General features: G+C 53.3%; 13 protein-coding genes across 13 annotated transcripts; 6 read left to right on the top strand and 7 right to left on the bottom strand.

Moving 5' to 3' along the window:
• The first annotated feature begins 108 nt into the window (after positions 1–108).
• BD324DRAFT_613098 (WD40-repeat-containing domain protein) lies at positions 109–2,147 on the top strand. Its single transcript, XM_022014469.1, has 7 exons — positions 109–329; positions 377–423; positions 466–1,276; positions 1,313–1,469; positions 1,508–1,616; positions 1,654–1,985; positions 2,029–2,147. Exons 1-7 carry the CDS (start codon positions 186–188, stop codon positions 2,052–2,054), a joined length of 1,626 nt encoding a protein of 541 aa, XP_021874759.1. The 5' UTR covers positions 109–185; the 3' UTR covers positions 2,055–2,147.
• A 58-nt stretch (positions 2,148–2,205) lies between these two features.
• Positions 2,206–2,773, bottom strand: BD324DRAFT_640733 (putative 60s ribosomal protein l27; the record flags this gene model as incomplete). The annotated part of the gene is made up of 4 exons (XM_022017368.1): positions 2,206–2,228; positions 2,277–2,521; positions 2,580–2,712; positions 2,764–2,773. The coding sequence occupies 4 exons, from the start codon at positions 2,771–2,773 to the stop codon at positions 2,206–2,208; spliced, it is 411 nt and encodes a 136-aa protein (XP_021874758.1).
• Positions 2,774–2,840: 67 nt separating this feature from the next.
• Positions 2,841–5,541, top strand: BD324DRAFT_678471 (autophagy-related protein 13-domain-containing protein). Its single transcript, XM_022018994.1, has 3 exons — positions 2,841–3,470; positions 3,510–3,760; positions 3,797–5,541. The coding sequence occupies exons 1-3, from the start codon at positions 3,249–3,251 to the stop codon at positions 5,511–5,513; spliced, it is 2,190 nt and encodes a 729-aa protein (XP_021874757.1). The 5' UTR covers positions 2,841–3,248; the 3' UTR covers positions 5,514–5,541.
• Positions 5,542–5,565: 24 nt separating this feature from the next.
• On the bottom strand, positions 5,566–6,465 carry BD324DRAFT_647974 (hypothetical protein; the record flags this gene model as incomplete). The annotated part of the gene is made up of 2 exons (XM_022017756.1): positions 5,566–6,010; positions 6,062–6,465. 2 exons carry the CDS (start codon positions 6,463–6,465, stop codon positions 5,566–5,568), a joined length of 849 nt encoding a protein of 282 aa, XP_021874756.1.
• A 121-nt stretch (positions 6,466–6,586) lies between these two features.
• On the bottom strand, positions 6,587–9,314 carry BD324DRAFT_37012 (Bromodomain-containing protein). Its single transcript, XM_022012607.1, has 8 exons — positions 8,861–9,314; positions 8,759–8,801; positions 8,563–8,704; positions 8,469–8,515; positions 8,060–8,415; positions 7,903–8,011; positions 7,722–7,850; positions 6,587–7,670 (listed from the first exon to the last, which is right to left on the bottom strand). The coding sequence occupies exons 1-8, from the start codon at positions 9,142–9,144 to the stop codon at positions 6,708–6,710; spliced, it is 2,073 nt and encodes a 690-aa protein (XP_021874755.1). The 5' UTR covers positions 9,145–9,314; the 3' UTR covers positions 6,587–6,707.
• Positions 9,315–9,484: 170 nt separating this feature from the next.
• BD324DRAFT_647972 (hypothetical protein) lies at positions 9,485–10,214 on the bottom strand (the record flags this gene model as incomplete). Its single annotated transcript, XM_022017755.1, has 2 exons — positions 9,485–9,952; positions 9,996–10,214. 2 exons carry the CDS (start codon positions 10,212–10,214, stop codon positions 9,485–9,487), a joined length of 687 nt encoding a protein of 228 aa, XP_021874754.1.
• Positions 10,215–10,543: 329 nt separating this feature from the next.
• On the bottom strand, positions 10,544–11,642 carry BD324DRAFT_37005 (hypothetical protein). The gene is made up of 2 exons (XM_022012606.1): positions 10,754–11,642; positions 10,544–10,696 (listed from the first exon to the last, which is right to left on the bottom strand). Exons 1-2 carry the CDS (start codon positions 11,383–11,385, stop codon positions 10,657–10,659), a joined length of 672 nt encoding a protein of 223 aa, XP_021874753.1. The 5' UTR covers positions 11,386–11,642; the 3' UTR covers positions 10,544–10,656.
• A 1,779-nt stretch (positions 11,643–13,421) lies between these two features.
• BD324DRAFT_36571 (hypothetical protein) lies at positions 13,422–14,889 on the top strand. The gene has a single exon (XM_022012590.1). The coding sequence runs from the start codon at positions 13,761–13,763 to the stop codon at positions 14,649–14,651; it is 891 nt and encodes a 296-aa protein (XP_021874752.1). The 5' UTR covers positions 13,422–13,760; the 3' UTR covers positions 14,652–14,889.
• Positions 14,890–15,859: 970 nt separating this feature from the next.
• On the top strand, positions 15,860–17,500 carry BD324DRAFT_647969 (Ima1 N-terminal domain-domain-containing protein; the record flags this gene model as incomplete). The annotated part of the gene is made up of 5 exons (XM_022017754.1): positions 15,860–16,048; positions 16,112–16,184; positions 16,226–16,347; positions 16,406–16,697; positions 16,749–17,500. The coding sequence occupies 5 exons, from the start codon at positions 15,860–15,862 to the stop codon at positions 17,498–17,500; spliced, it is 1,428 nt and encodes a 475-aa protein (XP_021874751.1).
• Positions 17,501–17,512: 12 nt separating this feature from the next.
• Positions 17,513–22,258, bottom strand: BD324DRAFT_654664 (hypothetical protein). The gene is made up of 5 exons (XM_022018802.1): positions 20,996–22,258; positions 20,711–20,956; positions 20,534–20,672; positions 20,152–20,487; positions 17,513–20,115 (listed from the first exon to the last, which is right to left on the bottom strand). Exons 1-5 carry the CDS (start codon positions 21,839–21,841, stop codon positions 17,621–17,623), a joined length of 4,062 nt encoding a protein of 1,353 aa, XP_021874750.1. The 5' UTR covers positions 21,842–22,258; the 3' UTR covers positions 17,513–17,620.
• Positions 22,259–22,841: 583 nt separating this feature from the next.
• Positions 22,842–23,729, top strand: BD324DRAFT_647967 (hypothetical protein; the record flags this gene model as incomplete). The annotated part of the gene is made up of 1 exon (XM_022017753.1): positions 22,842–23,729. One exon carries the CDS (start codon positions 22,842–22,844, stop codon positions 23,727–23,729), a length of 888 nt encoding a protein of 295 aa, XP_021874749.1.
• Positions 23,730–23,734: 5 nt separating this feature from the next.
• On the bottom strand, positions 23,735–25,584 carry BD324DRAFT_36914 (WD40-repeat-containing domain protein). The gene is made up of 5 exons (XM_022012603.1): positions 25,086–25,584; positions 24,215–25,040; positions 23,988–24,168; positions 23,809–23,948; positions 23,735–23,769 (listed from the first exon to the last, which is right to left on the bottom strand). The coding sequence occupies exons 1-5, from the start codon at positions 25,451–25,453 to the stop codon at positions 23,740–23,742; spliced, it is 1,545 nt and encodes a 514-aa protein (XP_021874748.1). The 5' UTR covers positions 25,454–25,584; the 3' UTR covers positions 23,735–23,739.
• An 84-nt stretch (positions 25,585–25,668) lies between these two features.
• BD324DRAFT_586233 (hypothetical protein) lies at positions 25,669–27,604 on the top strand. The gene is made up of 5 exons (XM_022013743.1): positions 25,669–25,866; positions 25,921–26,227; positions 26,267–26,389; positions 26,434–27,469; positions 27,509–27,604. Exons 1-5 carry the CDS (start codon positions 25,799–25,801, stop codon positions 27,511–27,513), a joined length of 1,539 nt encoding a protein of 512 aa, XP_021874747.1. The 5' UTR covers positions 25,669–25,798; the 3' UTR covers positions 27,514–27,604.
• The last annotated feature ends 9 nt before the right edge of the window (positions 27,605–27,613 follow it).

Below are 27,613 nucleotides of genomic sequence, written 5' to 3'. Positions count from 1 at the left end.
TTGTGAATGGGAATTGGACGGTTTGGATTGACAAAGTGGCAATAGTTCGGATCCGAAGCGTAGTGACAACCAGGTTTTACGATGAATGAGAATGGTATCAGCGGGGTACCAGGGAGGATGGGAGGCGGCCAGTCAGCGACCTCAGACCTGAATCTCCTTGTGGAGCTCAGATTGCCCTTTCATGCATGCCGATCTCTTTTGAGCCCGTTCATCAAGCAAGTCTAGCTCAGACAGCTTTCGCCACTGCCAACCCGAATGGAGGCAAAAAGTTTGAAAAGACAAGTCCACTTGGTGCGCTCTTTCTATCAATACCCATAGCGACCAGCATGGTGAGTGGTCAGGAGCATCGCTGGGGGTTTCACTCATCTCCTCACAGAAGATCTCTATGATTAGTCGGTCACTTGATGACCATCTGCCATCCTCGTGAGGAAAGGCCCTCCCAAGCACACGCTTACCTCTGATCAGATCCTCCGCTCCTCATCCCCTCCAACGCAACTTGGCTCCCCATCTTCATCCGTTCGCGAAGCCGAGAGAGTACACTAGAGCCCTCAATGCGGTCAAGATTGATCGAATGTTCGCCAAGCCATTCGTCGGCGCTCTCGGCGGTCACCAAGATGGAGTCTACTGCTTAGGCAAGGACCCAAGAAGAGTCTCAGTAGTAGCTGCTGGTGGTGGTGATGGCGAGGTCATTGTCCATTCTTTGACTCTCAGAAGGCCTCTCTTGAAGATTCCGAATGCGCATCGAGGGATGGTCGGCGGTGTTTGCTGGACGTCCGACGCTAGGGACGGAAAGCGAGGTATCATCAGTTGTGGAAAATTGGACGGGACCGTCAAAATCTGGAAGAGTGATGCCTTCGCTCCAGGAAGACGGGACGATGGCAGCGACGATGAAGAGGAGATCTTGGATCTAGCAGGAGCAGTGGGAGAGAATGATTATGACGAGGAGGACGACCTGGCAATGGATGAAAAGGCTCGAGATGCCCGGGGCAAGAACCTGGAACCGGTCATGTCGTATACTACCAAGACGGGTTTCAACTCTATCGATCATCATTATACGGACAGTGCTTTTGCCACAGGGTCCAACACCGTACAGGTATGGGATGAGACGAGGACCGCACCATTGTCTACACTGCAATTTGGAAGCTCGCTGGAGTCAGTGACTGCTGTTCGTTTCAATAAGAGCGAAACGAGCGTGCTGGCCAGTGTTGGGGGAGATCGGAGCATGTGTCTTTATGACATACGGACGGGCAAGGCCGAGCGACGTTTAGTGATGCAGGTGAGCAGCACCTGCGACCAAGGCGCTGATTCCTAGTTCCGGTCAAATTGCCTGTCTTGGTGCCCTACACTCCCTACAGTCCTTCTCCTGGGATCAGAGGACCACAACAACTACACATACGATATACGGAACCTCGAGAGTCCCACTCAGATCTACAAAGGGCACGTAGGAGGAGTTATGGGGTGTGACTGGAGTGGGTGGAGCAATCACGATTCGGCTAATCACCTACAGGTCCGACTGGTGAGGAATTCGTGTCCGGATCCTACGACCGCACGATACGTCTATGGAGCCGAGATGCGGGAAAAAGTCGAGACGTGTATCACACCAAGAGAATGCAGCGGTGAGCGCTTCAGGGGAGGTCCAGTCTGACTCCCAAGTGTCTTTGATGTCACGTTCACACCGACTGCCGATTACGTTCTGTCCGCTTCAGACGACGGCAATGTCAGGATATGGAAATCTGAGGCCTCACGCAAGATTGGCCCAGTCTCCACAAAAGAACGTCAATCGATGGAATACCGCAAGGCTTTAGTCGATCGATGGTCATCGGTATCCGACATTCGCGCGGTCAAGGATCGACGACACGTGCCACAGAGTGTGCACAATGCCACCAAGTTGAAGAGAGAGATGATAGAGAGCCGAAATGTCAAAGAGGACAGGAGAAGGAAGCATTCCCGTGCAGGGAGGGAGAAGCCAAAGGCGGAGCGAAAGAGTAGGTCTCACCTCTCTCCTCAGACCCATCTGACCCGTCGCAGAGGCTGTTATTGTAGAGCAGAAATGACTTATTATGACCCCACGTCACAGTTTCGCTGGACATTCCTCTTTTCGCCATCTCTGTTGTATTCCAAATCATATCCTCGCATCTAGATGCAGAAGTATGCATCTGTCGTCGCTATGTACCTAGTACAAGTCTCGTCATGCGCGCCCAAGACCTAGAACCTCAGCTTAGTGAAGACTGCACGGCGTCAGCAGAGCTCATCTCGAGCGCAAGGCTAACACTTACACCAACGGTTGTTTCCCTTTTGGTATCTCTCCTCGAAAGCCTTCTTAATGTTCTTTTTGCTCTCCTCTCTCTGTGTGGGCTCCTTGAAAGTGTCGGAAGTGACTGACCCTTTCAGGTTGTCCAGTTCAAGCATGTATCGGGTGGGGAGGAGGTGAGCGTAGTTGACGACTTTGATGAAGGGCTTGACTTTGGATCGTCGAGCGACCTTCTTCTTGCCCATGGATTTGTGGACTTTCAAAGGGTATCTGAAGCAAATGGGATCAGACCTCTGTCCGCTCCTGCTCCTCTGCAATACCGACTCACCGCTCAATACCAGCAACAATGGCGTGAGGGTAAGGTCTCTCCTTGGTTCCGTCATCACGCTGTTGAATGACAACCACCTTCTTTCCAGCCTGTCGTCCCGAAAGGACAATGGCAACCTTGCCTGGCTTGTAGACTGTACCCAATCGTCAGCAACCCCTCACCTTGACGATATGATTGCACTTACTCTTTGGCATGTTGGATCAGAGCACACTATGTAGGATCCCAAACTGATCTCGCTGCCGACAGACTCCATAGAGTCCAAAAAACCTCGAATTTTGGTGACTTGGGTGATCGGAGTTTCGCGGAATTTCAAGTGTGGCGGCTTGTCCAAAGAAGATAGGCACAGACTTTTTGGAATAGGCGTGACTACCCCGGAAGCTTTGTTTTTGCCGAAGAGCCAAGCTGATGACGGTAGCCTTGGTGGTGATGGTGACGAAGGTTTCACTGTTGACCGCGTTCATTGATCATAGGAGCTCAGTGTCTGACGCGCTGTTGGAGACCGCATTCCCTCAGCTGAATCCACTCGGCGCTCAGCACCCCTGGACATCCTTTGGGAAGGCATTGTCACCAAACCCCAATGTGTATATCCTGAAGTGACTCGCGCGTCCGCGCATCATCATTCTTATCACTAGACCATGTCTTCATCAATGCTGTAGACATTCGACGACAATGGCACGACCAGCGAATACACAACGCTCCTCATCGAATCCATCTCCCGTTCCTCTTCTTCAATCCCCGTCTCGCGATGCAGGATCCGCTAGTTCCTCTGTGGTGGCAGCCGGTCCCAGTCGATCTGATCAGATAGTACACCGTTACTATCTCAAAACGGTCGCGGTATTGGTAGAAGGCAGATTGACACATTATAGCAAGCAGGACAAGAAAGATAAATGGGTGAGTCAGATATCTCCCCAAGAGCTGTCTGACATACAGTTCAACCTTACCATTCCGGATGTCGATCTGCATCGAGCGGACCTTGCGATCTACAAGTCTATCTCCAACTATGATGCGGAATATCGCATACCACCCCTGCTGATAGCATTCATCCTCGACACGAGTGACCTGACGAGTGGCCAGGCTTTGATGTGGAGTAAAGCAGGGGCAAAGTATACATTGGATCCTAGTGGGAAAGGCAAAGGCAAGGCCAATGGGATCGTGTTGGAAAGATGGACATTGAATGCGAGGTGAGACAATGGTCACCAAGCGTTGCTCATTCCCAGTACACCGGACTCTTCCTCTTCTATGGCTCCTCATACGGCCTATCGGCTGGGTATCATTCACTTTCGAGCCTTGTTCGCTCTCGTACGCCTGCTACCTGCCTACCGGCTCTTCCGCAGACTTCGACGCGCGAATAGCGGACTGAGACTGGGTATCAAGCTGTGGGGCCCAGAAGGCTATACGAATGATGCGGCATGGCAAGTGATGGAGCGGGGACTGATCGGTCTCGGCGTGGGACTCGATCAACTGGCCTTGGCTGGAGCTCCAGCGGAAGTGACCGAAGTGTATGAACCTCCAGAAACCGACCTGTTTGGAACCAAGTTTGGACTCCGTGTAGAGTATCGACCTGAAGTAGATTTCTCCGCGGAAGACATGGAGAGCATCCTGAGTGAAAAATTTGTGGACATGGATGAAGAATGGTTCAAACCGACCGTCACGGCGAGTCGCAAAGTCTCAGCTCCCACGCCTATACCTTCTACTTCGCCCATACCTCAAAGGCAGACTGCGACTGGAGCCTCTGGCAGAAGCACCAGCTCACGCTGGGGTTCGTTAGTAGAGGGCCTCCCTTTCGCTACTCCGCTTGGTACATCACCAAGCAGTATACCTTCAGGAGCAGCAGTAGCCGCGAGGCGACTGTCAGGTCATTCGGTTCATCCCTTCAACGCCTCACCTTCCACCTCGCAACTCCGTCAGACTCCTCCCATACGACCTGGTTCGTCCGTGGGCAGAAACTCCTCTTTCCTATCTCAATCCGGGCGATCCTTCACCCACGCGCAGCTCGCCAATATGTCACCCTCACCGCCCATCCCATCCCCCATTTCTCCGTCATCACTCTCATTCACCAAACAACCCATTCCGCGACCCGTTGGCGCCACGAGTCCAGGCACCTCTCCACAAGTTGTCAAACGACTCACGTCGCAGAACTCGACATTGCTCAGGCGGACGTCCACACGGACGTCACAAGAGAGTGGACTTCGACATAGTGTCGCCGGACCCGATGACGACGAAATACAAAGCTTCCTCCAATCTCTGGATGCAATCCCGCAACCATCAATGATCGCATCTCAAGCAGTTCACGCATCGCGTTCCCATCTGCCATCCGCCTCGTCATCTGTCTCGGTCCCTTCGGCCCCTTCGTCCCCGGCTATGCAGGCCTCGGGTGAGACTCGGGCACCAATGACTCGCCAGCAGGTTGACGATGCCCTCAAACAAATGATGGGCTCCTTCAACGTCAGTCCCCCGCGACCTTCTTTGGGTCTATTATCTGCGAGTCGACCTATCAGCTCCATAAGGCGACCCGTCACTGCGGCGCAGAGTCCGCCCGAACGTCCGTCAGACGCTACGCCTGGACCTCGAAGTTTGCCTGGATCCGAGCGACCGGCCAAGTCCCCGGCTATCACTGCGCTGCTTTCACCTCAGACCACTGGATCTTCCGCTGGAGGATCGCGACGAGGGCCAGTTCTTCTCAGAGGTGGATTTGAGCCTCATTTCAAGACCAGCACAAGCTCCTCGCCCTCGCACAGCCCTATACGAGATTTTGCAAGATTAGGCTTGGGGACGACGACCGGATCAAGATCTCGCAAGACACCCGGTCAGCGGACTGCTCCTAGCAGTTTTGGGGGACCCGTAGGCGATAATGACGAGGAGCGTGGTAGGCGAGGCGGTCCGTTGAGTGACAAAGGTGAAGAGACGGGCGAGTCGACTGATCCTTGGCTCTGACATAGCATACGAATCAAGATGTTTACATGATCTGTAGTAATGAACCTGTTTGTCATCTTATTCTGTCCAAATAATCATCGTTGCCTTCTGCCCAATCTTCATCGTCTTCTCCAAACTCGTCGACTTCCTCCCTTGTGCCTCTTTCATATCGATGTGGTTCTCTGCCTTGGGCACGAAGCGCAAATGTGTCTCCTTCGCCATCGTATTCTCCTTCTCCATCCAAGTCTAGATCCCACTCATCTTCGTCTTCTGGATCGCCTTTGTACGACATGAAAGCTTGCATTCGAGCGGTTGCTTGAGCTCTGGCAATTTCATCGGTAGGATCAAACGCCAAGTCCCGAGTAGGTGTTCCACTGGCAGCAGGAGATGGGGGGCGATGTCGTCTCCTAGGCGTAAGGGGAGACTTTGATTTGTCAGTAAAAGATAGCCCAGCTAAATTTCGAGCGGTCGCATCGTCGAAATCCCTTCGACCAAGGGCAAGGGTTTCCGACAGAGGTCTAGTTAAAGGCTTCAGTTTGAGGTATACGATCACAACAGGCCACGCTCACAATGTCACACTGTTGGGAGGTAATTTCGCATCTTGAACTTGTATAGTTTGCATGGCCATAGCCCGACCAGAGGATGCAAGTCCGCCTCCACTGTCCCTCCTCTGAGCCTGCGCAGAGCTCTCGGCGAGCTGGGGCTCAGCGTCTAATGACATGCCGTTTAGGGACCTGTCCAGTGCGGAATCCTCGAGCTCTCGCTTTCGCTCCTGTAGAGCTTGCCGAATGGCTAACAGCCGATCTCTAACGGGATCGTGGGCAGGAGGCGAGCCAGCTAATTGAAAGGGGGAAAACAGCGAGGTATTCAAGACCCGCTCGTTCCGCTCTATACGTTCATTGATCTGCGGCAGAGTGAGGGTGGAAATATCATCAGCGCCTACAGGCACAGATGAACGACGGCGAGGGGGCATGGAAGAGGAGATGGGTCAGCTGGAGATGCTTCTGCCGACTGGTTATCGCTCGAGTATCACGATGATACTGTATGCTACATCATCTCAAACGCAGCATCGAGACAAAAGGATTGTGGGGCTCCAAATTTCAGTTTGCCGCCGCGAGTCGTCTCAGTCGCCTTCCTGAAAGGTATGTACACCCATGGCTTATAGACTATGTAATGACATATTTTGACCCCTTCGTATCCCAAATGGACCGGCTTCTACTGCTTTGTCATGTATATCAACGTTGTCTCCGTTGTCGAGCCCGATTTCACCGCCACAATTTCCAGCTTGTTGTCAATCTTGCCCGGGGGAACAGCGATCTTCCACTTCATGCCCACTGGCGACGGTTTGGGAGAGCCTCCTTCGCTGGCGTCTGCTCCATTGACCGCCCCGGAGTATATTAATTCAGGCGAACCGGACAAAGTACCATTGATCCTGAGAGAGACGTCTGGCGATTCGACTTTAATTCCGTTGGCGTTCGTGTCTTTGACTGGCTCCTTCTCATCCGCCACGTAAGCGGTGACTTCCAACTCGGTCGTTTCGGGCCCGAGGATCACCGCATGAGTGACAACACCTCGAAGATTGTATAACCTGATCATTTGACGCCGTTCTGGCGGCGAGTCTGGCGTCGCAAAGGCGAAATCGAGGTGTTTGACAGTGGGATAAGGAGGAGCTTGACGATTGGTAAGGGGAGACACACCACCAGGGCGGGCAGAACTCGGCAACTCGGCGAGTTGCCCATATCCACTACCACCGTTGACGACTGATGGGGAATGAGTCTGGGCGGAGGGCATCGACGGCGTGATGGAGGTGCGTCTGCGATTCTCGTTCGCAGAGACTATAGAGCGATAGATTTGCATGCCTTGCGGTGGGAGCGAATTGACCCACGCTGATTGTTCATGGACAGGATATCGGCTGAGCGAGGCGACAATGTCCTCGTTCACGACCCCTCGTGGTAATGGTTGCAGGTAAGGAGCACGCTGAGGGGGATTCGGCGGTATGCCGGATGTGTTGTAGCCGTGTCTGGGAGCACCGGCAGGGGATTGCTGATACTGAGGCAGAGGCCCCGCTGGACCGCCGTAACGCATGGGATTTGCAGCAGCCGCGGGAAAGCGAGATTTCATGGCCTCCTCGTGGTTGAGTCGATCCCGTATTACTAGGCGCTGTCCATCGGCAATGGTCTGGGGACAAGAATTAACGCGGCTACGCTTCATGGGAACGTCTTGACTTGCCTTTATCTGCTGTGCATCTCTAAAGACCTCGGAATCGTCCTCATTATACGTGAAAGCATTCGCGCACATGAGATCGAGATCATCGAAGAACTGCTCATGCGTGTTGTATAATCTCGCCACCATTTTTGACTGAAGGATCAGTCAACACGTACCCTTGAACTCATGCTGGCTGGTCACTCACCTCAATATTGGACAACGAAATCGGTGATGTAATGGTAGTATAGTAATCGGGCAGCTCTTCGCGATCAGGCAGGTCCATGAAAATCCCAGCGATCTCTCTTCCGCTTCCGCTACGAACGACATCAGCGGGATCTGCCTTGGAAATGAGAGCGACTCACTCTCTCGCTTTGGCCTCCTTGATCATCCTTAATACCGGTTTGACCAATTTGTAAACGGTCGGACCATCCTTCATATAGGCCCCGCGTTTGATCCCCTTTCGTCCAGAGCTTCCAGCGCCCCCGGTCTGTGACTCTCCATCCATACTGGCGTTTGATGGGCCACCTTCTTGACCTCCAACATCGCCCTCATCAACCTCCATGGACGTATCTGCCATGCCGGAATCACGGGAGACTTCCCGGTCCATCGGTGGAGCCTCTTCCTCCTCCTCTGGCTCTGGCTCTGCCTCTGCCTCTGATTCGGATTCGATCTTTGCCGACGACGCCGTGGCGGACGCTTGGAATGCTTTGGTCATTTTCTGTGCCATCCAGTCAGTCACGAGGATAGGAATCCCGTTCAAATAAGGCTCACATGTAGCTTCTTTGCATACTGAAAGATGAGAGATTCTTTCACGTTATCTGCGAGGTGTGTCAGCGAAAGGAGACGCGGGAAGCAGACCACCCACATCTTTTCGCATTCCAAAAGATCTGCCCAAGATCACTGCAGACTGCTCCTAATGTCTCATACGATGAGCTTTGTAGTCTAGCGTGAACCATCTCCAGCGATATCGGGTGCGGAATGGTCTCGTAGTAATCGGGGAAGGAGCGCTATGAAATCGTCAGTACATATCCATCATCCTCGGCCCTGGATGATCCACAGACCTTGTTCGGCAGTTTTATGAATGGTTCTGCCATCGATCCGCCCCTAATCAACGTTTCATCAGCCGGATGACTTTGCGTCTGATGTGGGATGATGACGCGCACTCTTTGTCTTTCGATGCCATGATCTTTTCATAGATCTCCATACCCAGTCGCTTCGCTCTGTCCTTGTCTTTAGGATCCACGGCGTCCTTCGAGTCCCGAGCCTCAGGCTCAGGTGTCGGTGTCTTTCGTCTCTTGCTCCTGTCCTGACTGATGATCAAAGAAGGATCCACACCCCTCAAGTTTCTACGCTTCTTTGATCTACCCCCATCTCCAGTCCCACTAGGTCCACCCGAGTCTTCCCTCTCCATACTCTTGTCCCCTTCTTCGTCCTTCACATCTGGCATGCTGGACTATTCTGAAACCCGGCTCCAAACGTAGATCGCGTTCAATTTACGAATTCGCGTAGAATAATGTTTTGTTTTCAATACAGACGTCCAGGTCAAAATCGCAATGGACCTTTCTGACCTGCCGGATTGTAGGCGCACGACTCGAATCTTCGACAGTAGGCGACAGCGGCTGCAGCAAGTTGACGATGATGAAGGCGACGAGGTCGATGAAGCGTGATATCCAGCCAAATGGACACAGAGCAGGCGGAAGAAAGCAAAAGGTGCGCAAGGAATTTCCGAAACCGGCAAGAAATCGCGTTCAATGCATGAATGTGGCTATAGGGGCATCTCGCTACAATCAATGGATCCCAAGCAAGGCTCCTTCCTTTACAAGGTCATCCCAAGTCTTGGCTCCTGCTTCTGGCTCGTGGATCCTATTCCAGGATATGGGCGCAGAGTAAGCGAGGTTGATGGACCGAGCAGCAATATGATCGTCAGCTTCAACCTTTTCCTCAATTGGAGTGAGGGGACTATGGTTTTCTTCGACAGAGAGCTTTGGCTTGTCCACAATTGTCCCCTTCTCGGATGCAGAGCCAAGAGGCAATGCGGATGAAGGGGTTGACGGAGGTTGTCCGGCACCATTCTTGCTGTCAACCTTAATCATCGGCAGCGGTTCGGTGAGTGCCGCGGGCCAGGCCTCTGACATGATTCGAAATGTGCCGGATTCCCGGGCGGCATCGACAGCGACATGCAGGCTGACAGTGATGTCCTTAGGATCGATTAGTGAGAGCGAGGGGCATTCATCTTTCAAAAGGTTGATTGTGGCCTAAGATGCACGTCAGATGTGACGGTGGTGTGTTGACACTCACCGCGAGCGAATGGGGTAGAGGCCCAATAAAGGCTTCGGTCTTGACATCGGTCTGGTACTTGGCAAATTGGATGGGATGAGCAGGATTGGCCTGTTTCCGTCCGATCGTGTCACCACTCTCATCTGAGAACGACAGTGTCAGAGGCGCCTTGCCGATGTCAGCCTTGGCGAGAAGAGGTGTGATGGGAGTAGGAGGTGTAGGCGCAGTGAAGGGGGACATGGTGCAAATCTGTGTGAGATGATGTTCCGAGGAGCTTTGCTAAGGATAAGAGCTGTCGTGAGTGGGTGAATAGATGGTGGATAAACCAGATACGAGAGGGGAGGAGGATCGCCACTTTGTAGATAGCTTGACTCTGGCTCGCATCAGGGAGGTTAGTTGAAAGGAAGTTGCTCCTTTGCACGCCTCTGACTTGTCTCATAAACCTTCCTTGCATTGTAGACGGTCGCTGTGGGGCTCGATTAATCAGTACTTCGTGTGAGATTAATCTCATGGCAGTATCCCTAGGATTAGTGACGCAGAGCCTCAAAACACTGAAAAGACTCGAGCCATGCCCTGATTGATTCGCTGCATACAACGGTCGGTCCGTAGCCCTCTCCGGCCTCAGCTTTCGCCTAGGATCAGGCCCACTTCATCCATTGGACGCCCTGACATGGTATTCCGATCATCTTGGTCGCGATGCGCATCGTGGAAGATGTCGATGCCTGTAACATATTCAGCATGAGCTCGACGTAAGGGAAGCCCGGAAATTGCCAACTCACCCGAGGCTAGTGAATCGATTAGACGCTGCAGCCTTTGGCCAGAGAGCGTCGGCTCGGACTGAGCCATACTTAGCTATGCAAAGCGACTCGTAGCCCGTACTCACCGCTCTTAGCGCCTCTAGGTCACCACTAAAGCCCTGGACCAACTTGTCCATGTACAACCGCCTAAATCTCAATCTCCGTTCATCGTCCTCTTCGCTCCTACGGGGGGCGAAAAAGGACGGAAGTTGTATCGGCGGCGGTGAAGGTGAATCACTCATCCTCCGCGGCATGTGGGAGGTCTTGGAAGGTATCGGAAGGTCAGGTTGAGCGGGGAACGTTTTGGCAGGTTGTGAAGCGGTAGAGCTAGACGAGATTGTGGATTCTGATTCGTCGTCAGATTGAGACTCAGAGGGCATCTCTTCATCTTCATCAGAATCATCTGAGGACTCTGAATCATCGGAGTCTGATGGCGGGATCTTGTTTGCTGAAGCTGCTGGTAAGATCTGAGCTGGGAGAGTAGATGGACCTGCTTGAGAGGACGCCGCCTCGCTGTCTGATCCGCCGGAAGACGAAGCCGAAGGGCTGTAAGATGCCTGCCTTCTCCTGCGCTTCCTACTAGATTTGCTTCTGGCAGGCTGTTGAGGAGCCATGGTATTTCTAGATCGCTATCGACTTCCTTACTGAGACATCATCTATATACTTTAAGGCTTCGATCCCAAAATTGTCGTGTGCACGGGTGGAGGCCGGAGATCGTCGCAAGTCCGCCTCTGTGGCACAGCCAAACCGTCCTTTGGCAAGCGCGTGTGGCGGCGGCGGACACTGAATTATTATATGGGTCGCTATTCCAACCTGTTGATGGTGGTGCCAAATATGTCTCGGGGGCGGACAATGGACTAAGAGTAGCGTCTGTAAGATGTAGCGAGACCATGTCTCGAGCGAAAGATATGTAACCCAGGCTACATACAGGTGGAGCAAATGAAGGATCTTCTGGAGATCCCTCTTTTCTGAGACATATGTCACGGTGCAGTCTCCCGAACCCTTCGCCGTGTTAGATCGACGATCAAAGAAGGTCTCTCGATTCAAAAGTATGTGATGTTGCACGTTCCCGCGTCAAGGCGTTCTTAACGGCAAGCCTCTGGGTGTGAACGATCGAAGTTATGTCGATCATGGCTGGGCTTCGCCGTCTCTTAGTGCCGGTGAATGAGCAGATTCCATCTGACGAGGCGTGGGTATCCTCTCCACGGTATCCAATCGAGCCACACTGCTTTCCAGGCGATGAGCTCTATGCCCTCTAGACTTTGGCCTTTGCCGCAATCTTCTGAGACACGTAGATGCATAAAAGCTTCGAAAGACAGACGGGGAGGACCCCAAAATTCCAAAAATGGATATAATCAATGACTTATGATTGAGATATATCGCTCAGCACTAAATGCGGAAAAAACCCTGTGAGTGCTCGAAATTCAGCCGATACAAGGGAACAGGCGCTAACCCTCTGATGCTCATGAGAAAGCCGGTTCGCCATGTTGCGGCTGTTCTAGCTACTGCTGCTTTTGCGCCCCAACTGGTCGTTGCCGCCTAGGTCTCAAGAGGCAAAAAGGTTCTGACGTCGACGTGACAGGCAGGTATCCCAAGCATCTTTCTGAGACAGGCAAGGCCAAAAAAATGATAAAGGCTAGTGATAACATGGGCCGACTGGTTGACTGTTTATTGCTCTCGAGGTCCAAGGCGGGCAAAGAAGGATAGGAGAAGAATGATGACGTCCGCCATAGGCGCGGTATCCAAAATTGCCTTGCCAGGTGTGAGGGGAAAAACACCGGACCATCTCTACAGGAGGGGGCGTCAGGAGAGCAGGTGCGCAGGGGGAAAAGAAGAGAACAACCGTATGAGGCGTCAAAGGCTATGAACTCTAATCCTCTCCTCGAAAAGTGCTTGTTTTGAGAGCACTTGGGCCCGTGCCGCCTCGCACGCGGCGCCAGGAGGTGCTAAAACCCCCTCTGGCGATAACCACAAGGAGTGCTTAGGTTGACAGGAACCACTTTAAGCTTGACCCATCCAACCTCGCCTCTGCCATCAACGTATAGAGTTCCGACCCTTTGTCTCATAGGACAGTTCATGTACGTGTTCATTACTTTGTTATGATTTCCATTCACAGATCATCGGACCACCGACCCTTGCGTTGTCCATCCGAGTATCCGGCGTTGCTTGTGTTCTCACATCTAACAGGATATCTGTAAAAGGACCCGAAGAAGCCCCGCTGTCGAGTTTATCTTGTTCCTTCTTCGCTCCTCAATTTAATAGAGTTCTGAAAAAAGGATCGCCCTCGTCTCTCTTCTGTCCAAACGTATAATAATAATTACTCGTCGAGCAGCCTGCACAACCCCGCTCGCTTTTTCGCTCTTTCACTCTCATTGAAGAACGCCATCTCTCCAAACGCCACTAAGAGGCTTGCCTCCTCCATCTCTTTCTCACTCGTCCATTCCCCTTCTCTCACTTGGGATAATTTTTTCCATTTCGATTGAAGCTGGACGGACGCCACCGTGTTCCACCGTCTAATCGCCGGGCCTTCACATAGCATTCCCCTCTTCGGTCCTCGCTGTAAGGGGCATCTCAACCACTGTGTCTCGGTTCATCCGCGCAGTCTTCCCTCCCACGTTGTACCTTGCTTGGGGACGACTATTCAATCTCTCTCTCTTTCCCGTCAACAAAACACTCGAATCCCCATATATTATAAATATCAAGCATACCTTTCACGCAGAGAATTCCTCTTCCGACGAATTCAGCAGCTTGGCGGTAACGCATTTTCGGATTTTCTTTGGCACTCCAGGAGAGCAGCCCGCTTGCCAGTCGACGATCGAACGATCAGGCCATCAACTGCATCGTCTTCTCTGGTGACTGTGTCGGGTGATCATCTCACGTTCTTTACCTTGTTTTTCCGTCCTTTCCACCCTGTCTCTCCGTAACGAGGCGTCTTCGTAGCCATTTTCATAACGCTCAGTAGATTTAGTCACACGTCTTCCAGGTCAACATGATCGACTCGACGCTCTCACCCCGACTCTCCCACCTCCTTATCCAGGAAGACTCCATGACAGGACGTCTGCTCATGCCTGACGGCACAGATGCGCGAGAACCCATGGGCGGACTCTCACCGCCTCTCACTCCATCCACTTCGACCTTTGCCTTCGAGGCTTCTCCGCTTCACAAGTCTGCCAGGCTACCCAGCCCATTGGAGCCTAACGCCCTGTTCAACTCTCTCCGACTGCCACCGCCAACTGCACTCCCGTACCGGCGATCTCAACAGAGCGCTTCGCTTCTTTCTATCTTGTCGACATCGCCCCCAGATTCAGCAGATTCCTCCTTCTCCTTCGTGCGTCCCGCTTCCGCCGGTCAGCGTCTCGCACCCCCTTCCTCCCATTCAAGCCGACCGATGTCATCTCGTGCTGTCCCTCCGAGTCCTCCCCCAACGGTGTTTGTCGCAAGATCGGCATCCATGAGACCTTCGTGGTCGGGTCCCGGGCAGTTCGGGCCCTCTAGCTTCGGAAGTGGTCTGCGACCTCTCACGTCAGCGCCGCTCAGCTCGTCTTTCCCCAATAGGCCACAAGGATTTGTCCGTCGCGAGTCAGTAATGTCTGACATTCCACCGCCCACACCATACAGCCGACCCAATACCTCCCCTTATCCCATGCCTTCTGGAGCTCAACGTTTCCACGCCGGCCATGGGGTGGAAGAGGGAATGGGCAGCCGAGCGCCTATAAGTCGGACCACCAAGGCTTGTAATGCTTGCAGGACGAGAAAGGTCAGATGTGATGCAGGTGGACTTCCAGGAGGTCAACCAGGGACTTGCAGTCGATGCAGAGAATCCGGTGTGGATTGCGTCTACTCGGTCATTCAAAAGAAGCGAGGCCCATGTCCCGGGTGAGTAGACAGCGAAGTCAACTTTTACAGGTCAATCTCACTGACTGGACAATCCACAGATCTATTCGGGGGTCTGGTCCAAAGCCACGACGGCAGTCTTCCAACCGTGCTCCAGCCGAGACTGAAAAGCCACACCGCCGAAGAGGTTCGTCTTTCGACGAGTTGACAGCTCGAGCAGCTGGGGTCGACTTGTCCTCCCACGCAGCGTCTTTGCCATCTCAGAGACCGACCACTTCGCGCGGATGGTCTTCGGCGGGCATGCCTAGGTCTTTCTCTTCCCAGTCAGAGAGAAATCAAGGTGCTTTCGAAAACAGGAACATCATGCGATCGTCTTCGCCTCCGACGTCGTCCTTTCAGAGTCGAAGGACCAGCGAGGACTCGACAACCTCGGATTCCGCCATGCCAAGAACTACCGCAGACGATATGGACATGGACATGGATGACTTACCGGCTCGTACTACCCTCTCATCGATAGGGTTCTCACGAGAGCAGCCAAATAGGCCGCCATTGGCAGTGACGATCGGTGTCAAGAATCTGTACTATCAGTTGGGGTCGCCGTGAGATTTGCGACGCGATCATCTTAGAAGTGAGGAGGGTTCTGACTCCCTTTTTTGTACATTTATCGTTGTATTTGCTGGGCAAGGTCATCTGACCTCTGAGGTTTTTTTTTTTTCCCCATCGATGTATATCATGTGCCCAAGAATAATTTGACGACAAGTAGGCGGACGAACGGTGAGAAGGGATGTCCCGTGAACGCGAAGCAAGACGTGAAAGGCCTTGCCTCATGCATCGCCAAGTGGCAATATGGGACAGACCAGTCACAGCTCGACGATCTAGGTATGGGTCTCCTTAAGGTTGGTCTTTCTGAAACCTTAGTGCCACGTCCAAATATCAAATTGCATTGCTGTTCTCGGAGACCATGAGCAAAGGCGCAATTCCATCGACGCTGCATCGATGAATGCACGTTCCGAAGCATACGTGCATGCCAGGTCCGCGAAGGAGATCTTTCGCGCCGAGTCTCAGCAACTTCCCTGTTTCTCAGCGCATTCTTCGATGCTAACGCCACGCCACACCCTTGATCGTCATAACGCAGAATGCCTGTTGTCAACACAATTCAAATGCGCTTTTCTGCTTTAACGTTAGACATCATGCGACGGTGACTGGAGGCTGCTCGATTGGCCCACGGAGCGAATCCGGATCGCAAGAGACAGCATGCCGTTCCTTCGCTCATCGACACGACCTCGAGCAGTGGAGTGCTTCTTCTGCCTATCCGCTTCGTTGTTACCGCCCTCGGGTCTCGTTACGAACCGTAAAGGCAAAGGTCGAGCGAGCGCCAAGTCGTTAGAGACGGAGTGGAATTGGCACTGCGATAGATGCGGATGTTGGAATATCAAGGACAAGGTGTGTTCATCGCCTATTGGACGAGCTGTTGTGACCTCGAATTGTGAAGCTAAGTGAACCCAGAACGGTCATATGGTATCCGACTTGCCCGCGATGCACAATTCCAACCTCAACCAGCAGTCCTTCTCCCTGAGAGGTATGTCCGGCCTGGTACCTCGATGAAATGACCGTGTCCAGCCCGCCCTTCAAGCTCACATCTGCCTTCGGCCTCTGCTAGCGCTTCCCCCTGTTGTCATTCCTGTCTAGCGAATCAAACACTCATCATGAATATGCTGGCGAATTACCTTCCTGACGACAGCGTGGGTGGGCTCAAAGTGTGATTCCCCCTTCCCGACTAACTTCCACACCGCTCACTAGGATCCTTCATTTCATGCTCTCTACGCGGCGCTTCCGACGTATATCTCCAACCTCCACTCAAGATATCCCCCTGTCTGTCCAGAGTGTCAGCCCTCAGTCGAAGCTGCTCTCAGGAAGAGTGACCTCAAAGCCCAGACTGAGGCTTGGGGATCTGCTCTACAACGTGGTACGGGACGACATAGCGCTACGAGACAGGCCACCTATGTGGGATGGTTGGACGTAGTAGTATGGAGAATCAAAGGTGTTCTATTCATACTCGGATGTGCTTTCAGCTGGGGACAAGGTATCACGAGTGAGTGTGAACGAGCGGTCCCGTGTGAGTCGCTTTCTCACGTCGGTCAAGGCGCTGCGAGGTCTCTGCGCATGTACGAACAGACCCATTACACTGGTCATTCCCATTTCAATCACGTCGTCCTGGCGTATCATGTCTGCTCCGCTTTGTGGATGACTTGGGATCCCAATTGGCTCTCAAGGTCACGGCATCGACTGCGAACTTCATCTTCGGGTCGCAGAAAATGGATCATCTGCATGTTCACTATCCTGCTTCTGAGGATCGCTGGAGCCTCAAGCTTCCTATGGTCTCTTAAAACCCCTGTCGACGATACGTTACGTACCATATGCGTCTCGCTTGAAATGGCAATCTTCATTTACGCTCTTTCGTCCCTTCCTGCTGTCGGACCAGTCCCTTTGAAGCTCGTGCGACCAGTCCCCGTCCAAGTCCATTCACCAACCCATAACGCAACCCCTCCACCGGCTATAGGATCCCTCTCCCTGTCCAACGATTCAATCAAAGTTCACAATCCAGTCTTTGGCAAATCCTCATTTGTGACGGAGACAGAAGAAGACCACGTCGAGATGATGGATTGGGAGCCAGTCAATACTTCCGGACAGACGCACGACCCAGATCTGACACCGATGCACGAACGATCTGCCGGCGATTGGGACACGTTTGCGACCGGCAGACAGAGCATGTTCCCACGTCAAACCGAGGAGACTGGACTAGAATCTCTTCTGGCGAGTTGGCGTATCTCCAACTCTACCGATGAGGGTATTCACGGAGACGAGGCACAGGCGCAAAAGTGCGTCATAGCGTAAACATCTCAAACCATGCTCATTGATGCATCCAAATCTTCGTCAACCATTCTCCGTGAACCTTAAATAACTCTGTATTTGCATGTGCAGTCGTTTCCCGTTGCGTCTCCTCTCAAATCGTGATCACCTCTTAGCCCGTCTCAAAGGCTTGATCTTCCTTCCACTTGGACTCTCCGGCGCGGCGCCCATACTGAACCCTCCAGGACTTTCTGGCGGTGGTCCGCCTGGTCCGGGACTACCAAATCTCGGAGCATTGTTCTGCGCGCCATTCACTGCTCCTCCAGCTCCTCCAAATACGAATGGTTGACTCTGACCTGGGGTAGTCTGAGCGGCATTACCGAATCCAAAGGTCGACCCGGTGCTTTGCGGGGTCGACCCGGCGCCGAATTGAAATGGCGTGGACGAGGGAGTAGACGGCGAAGGCTGTGATGACTGTCCGAACGCGAAGGATGGCGACGGAGCGGCTGCAACTCCATTCCCAGCGGATGGCGCAGCGCCGAAATTGAAATTGAAGCCAGCAGAGCCCGTACCGGGAGATGGAGTAGGCATCGGCGATTGGCCGAAAGGGTTGGTCGGTGTGCTGGATCCTCCTCCGAATGAATTGACCTGGGGGTTGCTCGAGGCTGATGCTCCGCCGAATGGATTAGCTGGAGGTGCAGTGATCGAAGGGGCGCCAAAAGTGAAACCGGTCGAAGCGGGAGCAGCAGACGGCGTGGAACCGAAAGGGCTGCTCGTGCTGGGGGCGATTGAGGATGTGGCATTTGCCGCGGGAGCTGCGCTTCCAAACCCTCCAAAGCTCGAAGTCGAGCTCACGCCACCTCCGAACGGATTATTCTTGGGTTCTGAACTCGGAGTCGTGCTCGTTGATCCGAATCCAAAGGTCGGAGCTGCAGCCGCAGCTTCAGTAGGCTTGCCGAAAGTGAATGAAGGCGCTGCAGCTGGAGCAGCTGCAGGCGTCGTGTTTGCGGGAGCGCCGAAAGTAAACCCGGATGGCTTAGGAGCATCGTCTTTCGATTTCTCAGCCGATGGCGGTGCACCAAAGGTGAATGCAGGTTTGGATGGCTCCGATGTCATATGTGCAGGAGCGGGAGGAGCGGGGGCAGAAGTAGTGCCAAATGAGAATGCGGGTTTGGCTGCTGCTCGTGTTGACTCCGCCGGCTTGCTGAATGAAAATCCGGCATCAGTCCCGCTGGAATCGCCAGCACGCTTTGGCGCAGGCTTTGCAGTGTCCTGAGGTTGTTGACCGAATGTAAAGCCGCCGAACGGCTTACTGGGCTCAGCAGGCTGGGAGCTGGGAGCAGCCGAAGAGGAACCAAACGAGAATGCAGGCTTCGACGTGGATGTTGGCGCAGCTGCTGGGGTGCCGAACGAGAAAGGTGAAGATGCCGCTGGCGTGGCCTTGGCCGGCTCAGCCGGAGTAATAGACGCGTCTCTTGATCCGCTGGTAGAAGCTTGCGCACCGAAAGAGAATGGAGCCGCGGGGGTTGGTTGAGGCGGTGCGGATGGCACACCAAAATTGAAAGGGCTGGTGGTCGAAGTGGATGTACCGGAATTCGCCTGTGCCTTTCTTCCGAAAAAGTCTGGCACTTCCGAGGAAGAACTATCAGCCTGGGGTGGTTTCCCAAGACCAGATCCAAGTGACTTCTTTGGCGCGTCATTCGACCCGATACCCGCGAATAAGGACGAAGGCGGAGGTTTGGTAGGCGTTGTCGAAGGCATGGACGACGACAGCGGGAAGATGCCACCGGCGGGCGGCTCGGCCGGAGGTGCAGGTACAGAGGGCGGAGATTCTGGTGCTGCAACAATCGATCCAGAGGCCAGAGGCGAGGAAGCCCGGGGCCGAGACGAATTGATCCGGGACAATGGACCAGAAGATACTCTGTTAGGAACGTTGAGCGAGCTTTGATCATTCTTCGCAGGTCCAATTCGACTGCTCAGATTCGTTGAGGCAGCGGGGGGCGCGGACGTCGGTGTGGAGGTCTGTGTTTTCGGCGCAGGCTTATCCAATGCAAATGACACGCCAGAAAAGGAATTGAAAGGAATCTTGGGTGCTTCCAATTCCTCCATTGGCGGCAAATCCTCTTCTTTAGCAGAAAAACGACCGGAAGAGCTCGGCGAAGTGGCCCTAGAATTTGACAAGCTAACCGAAGCAGTATGCGTCCTCTTGGTGACGTTAGATTTGGCCCGAAGACTGGACGCTTCCCTCGAGACCTCTCCCTCGGCTCGAGGGGCGTAGGTCGAGTGCGACTTGGTGTCGGGCGACGGGGCGGTCTCAGTGATGGTCGGGACAGCCGGGACAGGAGGCACAGACTTGTCCGCCTCAGGGGGCGCAGGCGAATTGACTCGCTCAGCATGCCGTTTCGAACGTCGCGTCGATTTGGTGGGGGAGTCCTGTTTGCTCTCTCTTGCTGACGCTCCGGCAGCTTTCCCTTTCCCTGTCTTGCGCGCCTTCGGCGTGGTCTGCTCCGGTGTCTGTTCTCGCCTCTTGTTTCTGGACGATCGCCTGGGCGTAGGAGCGACCTCTGCCTCGCTTTCGGAATGCATCGAGAAGTCCGTCTCGCCTCGACTCGTTCGATCAGACGGCGTCAATTGCCGAGGCTCTGAGCTAGCTGTAGATTCTAAACGTTAAAGCAAGTCGAGGCAGGCGAGCTTACCTTCATCACGCTGGCGAGTCTCGGACCGACGCTGATCTCTAGTTGCGTCGTCCACCTGTCGGCGCCTTCCATATGGACTGATCATCATTGATGCCTTGTTTTCCGACCTATCTTTGTCTCGTCTTCCACGGGCAGTCTCACCTGCCATGGCAGTAGCGAGGGGCACGCTGATGGCCTGTCGAAGTGTCCGCGAAGAAGCGCCGATGAGTTCTGGAGGTAAAGATCCGCCGGGTACGATAGGCGAAGCAGATCTCAATGGAGTCGAGCGTTGAGCTTCCAAAGCAAAGAGGATTCTCTCTGCTTCGTTCTTCCCTACCAGCTTGGCAGCAGCACGATCTGAGAACTATGAGCCGCGCAGAATACAACATGATCAATAACTTACTGCCGGACAGCTCATCCTCCCTGATGAAGCCCTTCTCTGCGTCCCAAATTAACTGACCGCGTCGCTGCGGTGTCCCGTTCCTCATTGGCGAATCAGGACGAGCTGATCCACTTTCCCAACGTTCCCTGGCGAAGAACCCCTGACTTATCAGTGACGCTCTTGTTGGCACATACTCACGAGAGATGACCCTGGCCTGTCCCCGTCTACACTCATATTATCTTCGCGTTGACCAAACAACATTGAAGCTCCTCTACGAGGGCTTCTCATCGACTCCTTGCCCATGGAGATGTCCGACATGACACTGCCAGCTCTTGCAAAGCTAGTCGTATTGGCAGTGGTGTTGGATCGCGCAAGTCCACCACCATTAGCACGCTGAGACGGAGACCTGGTCGGACGGAAGGGAGATTGGGAAGGCAGTGGGTGCTGCAAGCCGTCAGCGCCAAAGTGAGTCGATAAACTCACCTCTACAGCTGCTGACCCTCGTTTTGAAGGCGTGGCACTCCTTGGAGGCAGCACCCTTGGGGAGGCAGCGCGATTTCGATCCTTCCATGGGCTCCATGTCTCATTATCGCTCGCCTGGACTGCTTCATCCATCTCCTCCGTATTGACTCGCCTCGATCTCGTCAATACGCCCGAAGTGCGGGTGCTAGTGGATGGCGTATTGAAGACTGATCCAGGAGGGTCGAGGTGAGGCAGAGAGCGGACAGTGTGCAACAGTCGAGAAGACTGACCACGAGTCGCTGCGACTCTGTTTCGAGGCGATAGGACGACGTTGGGTGGAAGAGGAGGTAGCATGTTGTTTGTATGGGTCAGGCGTGATTCATGTCGAGTAGCTGGCTCCACATGGCCGTTAGCTCGTCGTTGAGTGACCGGAGATTCTTGATCCTCTACATCAGCATCTCGTTTTGTCCCCCTGGAAGGCGTTGCGAGCCATTGCAGGGGCCTGGAGAAGATCGACTTGAAACCACTTATAATGCCTCCAGATGGTGTGCTGGTGAGAGATGGCAGTGATCCTGAACGAGTCATACCACTCGCAACTGTACTTGTTGATACCGAGTGTGGGAGGTCTCGAGTGGATGCTGAAGAAATCAATGACCCGGCAGCCCGACTGCCACTTGCGCCAGCCGGAGATCCGAATGTCGAGTCGGCATCTCCGCCTTGAGTCGAAGCACTGGGACCAGTGTACGATGCAGGACGTGAATATGGGCTCGAAATCTGGTGTATGCGTCTATTGGACGACTGTCGAGCAGCGCCTCCGAATAGGCGAGACGGAGTGTCAATATCGGATGGAAGGGGATATTGTGACATTGTTGAGCCGTGTCGCGATGACAATTACCGGGCCAGAGGTGAGAACATCCAAACGCAGAGTGTCTTGCGTGGTCGTATAGGGCGTCAAGGAGTCTTGTCGTTCGTCCCAAGTTTTGAATGTCAATGTCGGAGATTTAGCAAGATGGTTCTCGTCTGTGCGTCGAAGCGAGGCGCATGCGTGCAAGTCGTTCCAGTGGAGGCACTCCGCCTAAATTTCAGTTACGAACCAAGAGGATGGGGGAGGACTGCCAGTGAGACCCTCAGCAGTCCAGATCAAGGACAATAGAGAACAGGCGACCGACAGAGCAATCAGGGAAATGAAGAGGAGGCAAGGAAAAAAAGTTGGAGGCAGGAGACGGAACCAAATTCCCAAGTGGCACCTCCTACTGTGCTGTCTGGTTGAGTAAGGGCTTGCCTGGTCGCGACTGGCTTGGGGCAGAAAACTCGTCACACATCATCTGGGGCTCGAAGGGACCTTATAATATTGACCAGCTTGCGGTCTTGCATCTGTGACCTTCCTCCAGTGCCCCCTCCCCTCCCCCCTTTCCCAACGAGCCTAGATCCGGCCAGTGCTCAAAGTGGCATTGCCAGGGGAATGATGTCCTCAATGGAAAGATGCGATGGAGCTTACTGCCAACAGGTCATTAGAGGGTCAATATCCTGTTCATAAAAGCACTCTTCCCATCTGCGGGACCGCTTAGACTGCAAAATCTGTTTACTGCGACGATATCAGCCAGTCTGATCCCCGAAGACCGAGGCAAAGGGCGTGAAAGGGGTGGTTGTCAGAACGTTGAAGAGACTCCGCGGGAATGACAACAAGGAGAAGGCAAGGATAAACGGTACTTTATCGGTAGCGACGGAATACTGGCTCCTCGCCCCCTATCGGTGACGAATCGGTCAAGTCTTCCAGTGTTATATCATCTGCCTGAAAGCTCTCTCTGCCCTGTCGTTGCAATTTCAGCGCGTCGCTTTTTAGATAATGACTTTGGCCCAGCCCGCAATGAAAGTCTTCCTCACGGGCGCTTCTGGGAGACTAGGAACCGCCATCATTCCTCACTTGGTCGCTCGTGGACATACAGTCACAGGACTGGTACGGTCCCCGGAATCAGCCGACAAGATCGAGCGGCTAGGTGCTATTCCTGTGCGAGGGACATTGGACGATAATGATCTCCTTTTCGAGCAGGCAAGATCTCACGATGCAGTGATTCACTGTGCCTTTGATGGGAAATCGGATCGAAGTACAGAATCAGATCGAGAGTGGGAGATCGTCCAACTGTTCGCTTCAGCACTCGAGGGGACTGCAAAAAGGTTCTTGATCAGTTCAGGTGTCGCTGCGTTCAGCGGAGATCAAGTCGCACGAACTGAACATGACGCATTACCTTCAATGGGCAAGAGATCCGATACTGGGAACGCGGTGCTCAAACTCAAAGACAGAGGCATCACATCCATTGTTGTCAGATTGGCCACCCTGACACACGACGCGAACCTCGCACACCCATTTCTCGGCGCTTTCGTCAAAATGGCAGATACATTCGGATACATTCCCTATGTGGGCGATGGTACAAATCGCTGGTCCGCTTGCAATTCAGAGGACGCAGGTTTGCTCTACGTGCTCGCCATGGAGAAAGGTGAACCAGGCATCAGTGTCCATCCCGTCCAAGAGACTTTGCCATTCAGAGACATTGCCGAGGCCCTCGCCAGACGGACCGGGAAGACCGCAGGATCCATCACGCCGGAACAGGCGAAGGAGGCCGGATTCTTAGGTGGTTTCATGGGGCGGGACCAGAATATCAGCTGGCAGTGGACAGAGGAGACCTTTGACTGGGAGGCCAAGGGCCAGACACTCTTAGACGAGATTGCTAGCGCTCCTGAGGGGTGGCTCCCGTGATGGGGGATTTTCATGCAGTAGCGATGCGTGTCGCCGCGGCCTGATGGTATCAGCGGGATCCAGCTCCGACTGAACGCACCTGAGCCATGGTCATGTCCAATGCTCCCTTGAGCTTCATCAACTCCCGTTGAAAGCCGAGCTCTCGCTCAACTCGATTTTGAATTCTTCCCAGCATCTCATCAATGACGGAAGATTGTCCGAGGACTGGAGTGTATAGGTCTGAGTGTCAGTATTGTCTTGATCCGTTTCTGATCTCACCAATGACGACACCCGCTACTTGACTGGCCATTTGCCCGAACCGCGGATCAGTAAGGTGCCTAACGAGGAAGGCGAGGATAGGCTCGAGTGTGACATCGTCTCGACCGCCGAGTGCTATCCGTAGAGCATCCTGTTGGATGAGCTCCTGGATCAGAGCGAAAGTAGTGGAAGGTCGGACACTCTAAGGCACACTGGTAAGCAAGGAGGTAGTGACACTCCTTTCTCACCTTCTTTAAGCCGGCATCTAAAGCCGCAGAGTATTTGAAAGCCTTGAGAAACTTTTCAAACTCTTTCAGTTTCTCCTTCCTCCTGCCCTCGACTTTGAACTCGTCGGCCGGTCCGATGACGGGAGGGAGATCTGCTCGCTTCATCTTGATATGTCCCGTGGTAAAGATTTGTTCCATTTCGCCGAGTTGAGTGGGTAGTATCGGAGCAGACGCTTCGGAAGCTTTGGGGTCTCGACGTCTGACTGATAAAGTCCCGTCTGACATGCCCGCAGCAATATGTGTATCATCTGGAGAGACGGCAAGACTCAAGATAGGAGCAGGATATCGCATCGTATGGACGACTTTCCATTCCTCCACGTCATAGACTTTGATCATCATGTCCAATCCGCCCGTCAGGACCCGAGAGTGCGTGCCGTCAAATGTGGCGCAAGTGACGGTCTTTTGATGATTGCTGAGTGCTCGAACGCATTTGCCCATGTTGAGATCCCAGACTCGGAGGATGGGCCCTCCGACCGTGACCCCGACTCCGCCAGATGGGAAAGCGAGGATGTCTTCTATTGGCGCGCCTCCATGTCGCATGGTGATTGTATTGGAATTTTCTGGAGGCAGACGGACATCGTGGACACGGAAGGTCGAGTCGTAGGATCCGGACAGGATCAAGTGTGGGGAAGAAGGGTGGAAGAGTGCTGATCGAACGTAATCTGAATGGGCGCTTAAAGTATGCAAGCAAGTCTGAGTAGATATATCCCATATCTTGACGGTCGTATCGTCGGAAGCGGACAGAACGTGCGAGTCATGAGGTGAGAAATGGGTGACATGAACCGGTCTGTAAAGTAGAGTCAGTTGGGATACAAGCTCGTCCATCGCTCACTGTTCATGCTCCTTCAAGGTCCTCAACACGGCTCGACTGCCAACATCGAACACCTGTACCACGCCTTCGTCGCTACCCGCCACGACGAGCTTGCCGTCTTTCCTGAATTCTCCCGATCGAGCGACATCCTTGAATCTAGAGATAGTCTTGACTACCTTGCCAGTCCTAGGGGCGTATATGAGTACTCTAGACGCAGAGCTGATTGCATATCGATGAGGTTTGGTAGGACAGAAGTGAATGTGAGTGATGGGACTGGGGTGCTTGATGAACAAGGGATGACGGAAAGAGTGGAAATGCCGGGAGTGAGGAGTCGTCGAAGAAGATGCTCTCGGAGCAGAAGGTAGAGGAGCGAGTCGAGCGTAGTCCATGGTAGATCTCGACCTTGGCTATGTCGAATGAAGGGGTTTTCATCAAGAGCATGCACAGAAAGCCTCTCACTCACCAAACTTTTGAGCCAGAAATTATTCACGGCGCTGATCGCCGAGCCTCGATCATTCACCCAACAGAGATTGTAATGGATTGTTTTGTCATTAGCTTTTTGTTTTGTAATGATGATTAGAAACTCACCTCCCATTTTGATGACGATCAATTTGGATTTTTCGGAATTTTCAGTTCTCGAGCACGCAAGTTTCATCCCGACCCACCTTCGAGTCGTTTGCTGATAATCAACATTCACTGCGTTTGAACATTGTATATTCCCTATCTCACCGACCATGTCAGCTCCTCAGTCCATGCCCAATGGCAGGAGAAACTCTGTCTCAGCCTCTGATCCACCTCAATTGTGAGTCCCCCAACATGTGTCCCTGTCCCCTCATTCAGCTCACACGATGGGCAGCATACCAATTCCCGTGAATCCCAGAGGTGTTCCTCAGTCTTCGTATGGTCCAACTTCGCCCACTCTCTCGACCTCACCTAGAAATACATTCTCCGTCTCCCCTGGCTCGCACACTCGTCAGAGAAGTCTCTCGTCTCTAGCTACACCCGGGGTGGCCAGGCAATTGACGGCTTTCCTACCCGCTGACTACCCCTTGGCGGAAGAAGAAGACGGACCGGGTGACAAGAGACAGGGAAAGCAGAGGATACTGCTGCTGGAAAATATCAATCTCGACGCCGCAGAATACTTGAAAAAGGCCGGCTTCGAGGTACGTCCAGCTGGCCTGAACTTTGATTGACGAGTCAAGGTGGACCACGTTACCAAAGCGTATTCAGAGGAGGAACTCGTAGCTAAACTACCGGCCTACGATGCTGTTGGGATCCGTAGCAAAACGAAGATCACCGCCAAGGTCATCGATGCTTGTCCCAAGGTGAGTCGGATCGGGCCCAAACTTTACAGCTGAACTTTTGCCAGCTCCTGGTTATCGGATGCTTCTGTATCGGAACCAACCAGGTCGATCTGCTGAAAGCTGCTCAACGTGGAGTCGCCGTCTTCAATTCTCCCTTTTCAAATTCTAGATCGGTCGCTGAGCTCGTCATCGCCGAGATCATTTCCCTCTCTCGACAGCTTCTGGACCGATCGAGCGAGATGCGAGCTGGGATCTGGAACAAGCTCTCTAAAGGGTGCTGGGAGATTCGAGGCAAGACCCTTGGGATTGTCGGATATGGTCACATTGGATCTCAGTTGTCTGTGCTCGCCGAAGCTTTCGGCATGTCGGTCATCTACTACGATGTCATCCCACTCATGCCTTTGGGATCCGCACGTCAGGTTGATTCGCTGCAAGAACTGCTCAACCGAGCGGACTTTGTCACTCTCCATGTCCCAGAGATACCGGATACCATCGGTATGATGGGTGCGGCAGAATTCGCTCATATGAAGAAGGGATCCTATTTCATCAACAATGCTCGAGGCAAAGTCGTCGATCTGGACGCTTTGGCCAGTGCCTTAGAATCTGGGCATCTGGCAGGAGCCGCAGTCGACGTATACCCCAAGGAGCCAGGTGCGAATGGTCCAGGCTTCAACGATAATCTTGGACCGTTCATTCCTCGATTACGCCAGATTCCCAACTTGATCCTGACGCCACATATCGGAGGATCGACGGAAGAGGCCCAACGTGCGATTGGATCAGAAGTCTCAACCGCATTGTCTCGATACCTAGATGTTGGAACGACACTGGGAGCAGTCAATTTCCCGGAGGTTGACCTTCGAGCCATCACGACACAAGACGAGAGGCATATCAGAGTCTGTCACGTTCACAAGAACGAACCGGGTGTATTGAAACGAGTCAACAATATTCTTGCGGATCACAACATTGAGAAGCAGTTCTCGGATTCAAAGGGAGATATCGCCTACCTTATGGCTGATATCAGTGATGTCGGCGAAGAAGAGGTCGAGAACATCTACAAACAGATCAGTGCTGCCTCATCAAACATCCTGACGAGATTGTTATGTGAGTTGGAAAAGGGTGCGGGCTTCGCTGACGAGTCAGACTAAATCAGAACTGCCATGATCTTGTACCTGCTTTCATTCATCAATACCATAGAATAGAGGGTGTTCGACCCACATGTATCCCTTGCACATAGCGCGTCTTCAG

Source organism: Kockovaella imperatae (genome assembly GCF_002102565.1).
Source record: "Kockovaella imperatae strain NRRL Y-17943 chromosome Unknown BD324scaffold_1, whole genome shotgun sequence".
NCBI classification, from domain to species: Eukaryota; Fungi; Basidiomycota; class Tremellomycetes; order Tremellales; family Cuniculitremaceae; genus Kockovaella; species Kockovaella imperatae.
This window is presented reverse-complemented; position numbering and strand designations above follow the sequence as displayed.